At 46.8% G+C, this 6,379-nt stretch overlaps 1 protein-coding gene across 1 annotated transcript; it reads left to right on the top strand.

Annotated features, from left to right (window-relative positions):
* The first annotated feature begins 344 nt into the window (after positions 1-344).
* LOC121048230 lies at positions 345-6,048 on the top strand. The gene is made up of 4 exons (XM_042288634.1): positions 345-856; positions 3,756-3,823; positions 4,418-4,498; positions 5,915-6,048. Exons 1-4 carry the CDS (start codon positions 729-731, stop codon positions 6,046-6,048), a joined length of 411 nt encoding a protein of 136 aa, XP_042144568.1. The 5' UTR covers positions 345-728.
* Positions 6,049-6,379: the final 331 nt, after the last annotated feature.

Genomic DNA, 6,379 nt, shown 5'->3' with positions numbered 1-6,379 from the left:
GGGCGCATCATCAGAACTATACCTATTCGACTAGCCTGGTCTATATAGCTGAGAACGGCTTAAAACCTACAAATCCCTAAAAGCGTTCAACGACTTCGTGAACGGCGAGGCATTGGAGATGGGTACAACTACCCTCCCCCCAGTGGCCGAAGATATACACCACGTGTATCTTCGCCACTATGGTTCGAGGCCACCGGTCTTCGAACCATAGGGCGCCCTATGGCATGAAAACCGGTGGCAGCTTCGCTGCGTTTCTATAAGAGTTAAGCCTTTTTTTTTTACTTTTTTCTCAGGCTCGCTCTTTGCGAATTTTGGAGAAGAAATGCACCACCTGTGGCCAACGCTGTACAAAATCGGAACGCGATAGGTTAAGAAACCGATTTTTGCGGTCGATTTAAAGAGCCTGGCCGTTATTTGGGACACGGGGTATTATCACGTTTCTTGTTTTCTGATTCGTTCTTAAGTGTTCTTATCCACAGATGTCTCATCGACTGAGGAGCGATAATAAAATGCTCTGAACTCTCCTCGCCCTGTTTGTTGATGATTCTGGCAATTACCCGAAGAGACCTTTCGTGAGAGCCATCTGTATATACAGACACATGTCGGTTGCTTTTCTGCACCGCGTAACTTATGATTACTACATTTAACGGCTGCACCAGAAGCGAAGGAGGTAAATACAGTCGTTTCTGTGTACGAAATTTCAGCTCCTGAAATGTGGCGGCAACTCCATGGCCTATTCCATCTGGGATGTACCTGGCTCCAGACCGTTCTGTCTGCTGGACGCGGTTGACCAGGACAAAGACGGAAACTACATGTGCTATAAGTATGCCGAAGGAGGAAAATGTTCTAGAATACCGTAAGTCTTCTTTAAAGGACGCAAGGACCGTTTCGATGTTTTACGAGTAAAGTAGCACCCGGAAGCTCGTGTATCATACTCTAGAAGTTGAAGCTAGACGGAGTATCAGGCGTCACCGGCAAGACCTTTCGCTAAATTACCCAAGCATCAAAAACAATGCTGATACACGCGCTGCATGCGTTCGCCTTATCTGTAGTAAATATTCGAAGCAAACAACCAAGTTAAAACGTTGATGAACGTGCGTGCAAAGCGTCATTTATTAGCAGTACGCGCAGCGCGTGTATTTATCTACACTCGCGCTCGCTCCTTCAGCTTGGGAAATTTAGAAAAAAGTCTATTACTTAGCCACATCCCAAATATATTTTGCACCTTCAGGGCCCGTTTGCTCGAAGCACTAACCGCGGCTAAAGTTAGCCGCAGTACCTAGGAGAGGGATTTTGAAATCATGTGACTGGCTCGGTAGGGATGCGGGGAAACATGGCGGCGTCCCAGTGAGTGAGCGCCACACGCTTTGGGCGTTAGTCAGCAACGAATGATGCAGGAGGCTTTCGCTTTGCCTTACCTCACTTAAACCGCAAAGCATGGGCAATGACATCACCACATTTTTTAGATAGTGTTTCGATTCTGGGCATTCCTAAGCCTAAATGAACGCGATAATTGTCGGCATGGCAACGTCTTTGGAAAGCGAATTGCCCTGACTCAATCGGCCGGGTATTGATAGCGCACAAAAGCAGATAGCGTCCCAACAGACTTTCTTCTAAATTATCCAAGATCGCGAAAAGAACGCTGGAAGTGTAATTCTACGGTCCACGCGCGCTGGCCTTCCTGTAATAAAAGATTCGAAGTAAAAAAACATAATAAGGCTTTAACGAACGGGCGTGCAAGGCAAAATTTGTTTTATACTTTTTGCTTCAGAACGGTTACTACTGCAGACGCTAGCACGTGCGGCGCGTGCAACTACAGTCGTAGCGTGCACCTCGGTGCTTGGATAATTTAGAAAAAAGGTCTGTTGGGATGCTGTCTGCTTTTGTGTGCTATCAACAATCCGTTTTCCGAAGACGTTGCCATGCCGACAATTATCGCGTTCATTTAGGCTTAAATGCCCAAAATCGAAAGACTATCTAAAAAATGCGGCGATGTCATTGCCCATGCTTTGCGGTTTCAGTGAGGTAAGCAAAGCGAAAGCCTCCTGCACCATTCGTTGCTGACTAACGCGCCCGATATTGCAGCTACAACGACATATTATTTCCAAAGCGAGCGGCGCTCACTCACTGGGGCACCGCCATGTTTCCCCGCATCCCTACCGAGCCAGTCACGTGATTTAAAAAAATCCCTCTCCTAGGTACTGCGGCTAACTTTAGCCGCGGTTAGAGCTTCGAGCAAACGGGCCCTGGAGGGCGGTTGAACAACCCGTTTCATTGCGTAAATGAAGTTTGTGAGACCTCAATCTTACCAGTACCAATGCTTATAGACACTTATCACACGCGCCCGATTACAGCCGCCATTGCTGACCTTCTCTTGTCATATCCATGATGCCGAGTCAGTGAAGCGGGCTTTGCCGAGCTCCCACAAAGGCCAATGCTGGGCAGAAGGGCGTAGTATAAAATCTAAAATGGCAACAACCTGTCCTGCTGTGGTCACGATGAAGTGAAGTAAAAGTAATAAGAGGCAACAAAAATTAAGGCTGCTGCAAAGTGTCAATTCCCTAAAAAAGAGGGTTCATGTTCCGGCAGAATATGGAGACGTCCAATCACGGCGAACAAAGAAAGGATCTCAAAGAATCACGAAGCTTAGAATACGATTAGATCTGAAAAAAAAAAATGATGTAGTCGGGGGCGATGAGTGAGTGAAACGAATATTTCTGTATATTTGTGTTCTGATCTTGGCCATTCACTGGGATTTTTCTATCGCTGGCCTTGATTGGCTGCGTCCGCGTTGTACAGGAAAGTGAGGCTCACGGGATTTTCTATAGCCGGTGACGGGAGTAAGAGTGCAGGACAGGCTCCTTCTACAAAGCCTTACACCATTGCCACTTTAACCTAGCGGAAGCTGGAGAGGAGGCGAGGAGGGACCTGCCTCCTCTCCAACGTTCACGCAGTTAAAGTGGAGCAAGCGGAGGGCTTTGTGGCAGGAGCTTGAGCTGCTCTCTTAACCTCCAACAGGGCATTATTAAGGAACCAGCATGCTCAAAACGTCGGTGCCTTATTCGCAGTGACACTGCTCGTACATCATGCAAAAGACACAGTATTCTCTGCATACATAATGTCAGAATTATCTGAGCACACGTCGCAAGCTCCTACCAAGCATGCTTACTTTATACATATGCGTGCTTGGGACCTGTCACCAGAGAAGTTTTTGTGTGACCAATGGGACCGTCACTCTAAGAATAAATTCACCTCAAGCACTGTCTGCAGACTGTCCTTTGTATGATGTGTCAGCAGTGTGATATTGGCTTTAGGGCCTTAAATTGCTCTTGTGCCATATAATCACTGCAGCGTCACCTCGTACCGAGTTAGAGGACGCAACTCCCTGCACTCTTAGGATTCCTCCAGTGAGTTGTACATCGCTAAATATACAAAATATCGAACGTGTTTCTTCGGTCAGTCCAGCCATTGAGCAGGGCGAGAGTGATCCTGCTACGAAGGCCATCACCTCTCAATAGAAAGAGGCTTCCACCACTTTTGTTTCAGAGACCACATGGGAACTGCAGCATGAGGCTGATGACACTTATAATGTTTTTTCACCAATTATAGGAAGACCAGCGATTGGTCTAAATTACGAGTGCATTTCACTGCTGCACACAGGCAGGGACTCCGTCAAGTGTAAAGTTGCTAGCTTTTAGGAACTATACTCTTTTTTTTTTCTGATTAAAAAATATCTCGATGCACTTTGCTCGCAGTTACACCTACCTCCCCCGTGTTGGGTCCGCTAACCCCAACTCTCTCGCAAGGGACCCAGGCGGCTGCTGTAAGTTCATAGGTCTTTAAAACTAAAGCTATTCGTGTCTGGCTCGAGCTAACTTCCTCTCAAAAGCCGACTCGCAGAGTCGTTTTCTGCCGCAAAGATAACCCTTTCTCGCTGTCCTCGTCTCCGTTTTCTCTTACACTTTTATCTCCTCCCTTAAAGCCACGGTTGACACTTGTCAGGCATCATACAAAAGATACGGCGTTCGATGCAGAAAAGACAGCAGAATCATCTGCAGACAGGCCTCAAGCATGTTCGAAACATATTTGATTCACACATGTATGTATGCTTCGAACAAGTCTGCAGGCAAGTTTTGAATGACCACTGGGACAGGACCGCCATACAAGGAATAAACACGCGTCAGACAGTGTCTTCGAACCGTCTTTCCTATGGTGTATTAGCACTATGCCCGCGGTTCTAAGGAGTGGGTATGGTCAAAACATGAGTGCTGAATGTTTTTTGCGCCATCAAAATGAGACGAACCGGGGCCAGCCTGTGGTAACGCGAGCCTGAGCCGAACGATGACACAGCAGTCGCTGTGTCATCATTCATCAGCAGATTCGTTTGATTTCTGGCGTTGCGTCCGTTTGTCGACAGCCCCCATGAGCAAGTCGTTGATCGTGGACACGGACAACTGCAACTACCTGGTCCAAGCAGAATGCTACGCCAATGGAACGGGTAAGCGTCGTGCAAACTTTCGCACAGCGCGTTTACCTAATTTGAAGATTGGAAGGAAGCGTGGGCGTGGAGAGGGGAGAGGAGATATTGTGTTTCAGCAGGTGCGGGCGCGTGATCCAACACCGAGGATCTGCCTTTACTTCTCTTTCATGGGTACGTCTTCGGACCGCTAATGAGCGCGTGCAGGTTTGCACGAGCAGTGTGGGCACCGCGAGTTGATTCGATGCTGCCCCTGCGAGCTTCGGCGCGAATGCCAATTTAAGTCCCAGTGAAACAAGAGCGGGTTTGTCACTGACAGCATATGGGTCATCATGTGAACCCCATAATGTGAAGATAATGTGAACATAAGAAGAACGATTCAGGTACATAGCGTGGACATAATAAGTCACGCTCTGATTTTCTTTCGCTCCTCAGTGACTATATCTGCTTGGGATGTCTCGCGCGATGCACCAGGAACATCAGTATTTTTCTGCCATAAATCAGTTAACGAAAGCAAAATGATTGGTCCCGCGCTTTAAAAGGCAACGCTTTCTGAGTAAAAGAAGTGTGTGGTCGCCTTCCTTGCCGCTGAGACAGCGTAACCATTGGGGTGCCATCTGATCTCCGTACTTACTGACTCATAACATTACTAAAGGCCGACATCCCCTTCCCCCAATATTATCCCCTGTCCCTTCATTCTGGTCCTCTTTTAGTTCTCCTCTCTCAACGGCGAAAGACGTTAGTAGAATTCTTCTCACGCCCGTTATAAATAAAGCCCCAACGAAAAGCCTGCATAAAAGAAAAAAGTTCCCGTCGTCACGGGACCAAACCAGGAGGGTTTCTGGAGAAAGTACTGTAAACGACATTTTTGCGAAGTCCTAATTTTCGCGAAATTCGCGAATCGCCTACAATTCGCGAAAAGTAGGTCCCGCAAACAATTCCTCTAAAATGTAAAGACATTGGAATTTATATTAAGATCTCACCTAGTCGCTAAAATTAGAACCCGCGATTTATTCCAAAACTTCAGTTTTGACCAAAATCGCGAAATATTGAGCCCGCGAAAAAAAAAGTCATTTACAATAGCTGGGATAGAGAATTTTCAGCCTTACTAAACATTCTCCCTACCATACACGTCGATGCTATATAAAACAAGGAATAACAATAATTGTTATATCTAGTACTACAGTCACTGACAGCAGGGCTCTGAAGAGTTATGAGCATTTAATTACCGCTTCGCAGCCAATCAGATCACGCCATTAGCCGATGAGAACGCCGAGAGCGAATCACGAACCGAGTAGAGTGGACATAATAAGACGTGGCCTTCTTTTCTTAGACTGCCAGTGATTAGATAGCACCTGACGCGGGCTTCAATTCGCCCTTTGAATTTGTAAAAGTTGAAAAAGTCTCGATGAGCCCAACGCCTTTGTTTCTTTGCAGTGAACACCTACCTGACCTACAAGGAGTCCTGGCCGAGAGCCAGCAGGGATGCGTACATCAAAGCAGCGGCGAGGAACCACCAGATCTCTTACATCGCGAACTACACGATCGACTGCGAAAACGGGAGAGCGTAAAACAGAGCTCGAGACACTTCTCTTTTTCTTTTTTTTCGGAGCACATTTATGAGAAGGGTGCATTGCGAAACACTCTTATATTCTTGCATTGTCAACTACGACCGACTATAATCTGTGGCAGGGTAACAATAGCAGGGCAAACTACCCTTACAAAGTCCTCGACGTTTTCCACTTGAACAGAAGCAACGCTGGAGAGGAGGAAGTCACCTATAATGGTGAGCAGAGAGCTTTCTAGGATGGACTTGTCCTGCTATTGGAACCCTTCAACAGACGAATAAGCATAAACACCGTACCAAACATAAAGTGGACATGAAATCTAAATTGTGTCATC

This window comes from Ixodes scapularis, unplaced genomic scaffold (assembly GCF_016920785.2).
Source record: "Ixodes scapularis isolate PalLabHiFi unplaced genomic scaffold, ASM1692078v2 PGA_scaffold10__122_contigs__length_95168666, whole genome shotgun sequence".
Taxonomy (NCBI): domain Eukaryota; kingdom Metazoa; phylum Arthropoda; class Arachnida; order Ixodida; family Ixodidae; genus Ixodes; species Ixodes scapularis.
Note: the sequence above shows the minus strand (reverse complement) of the source record. Positions and strands in the feature narration are given on the sequence as shown.

Bases quoted from the DNA above. Each gene is read 5' to 3' on its own strand.
- LOC121048230 (XM_042288634.1), top strand. From the start codon at position 729: ATGGCCTATTCCATCTGGGATGTACCTGGCTCCAGACCGTTCTGTCTG. The intron at 3,824-4,417 runs GTAAGTTCATAG...GTTTGTCGACAG, and splicing joins AAGGGACCCAGGCGGCTGCT to CCCCCATGAGCAAGTCGTTG. The intron at 4,499-5,914 runs GTAAGCGTCGTG...GTTTCTTTGCAG, and splicing joins ATGCTACGCCAATGGAACGG to TGAACACCTACCTGACCTAC.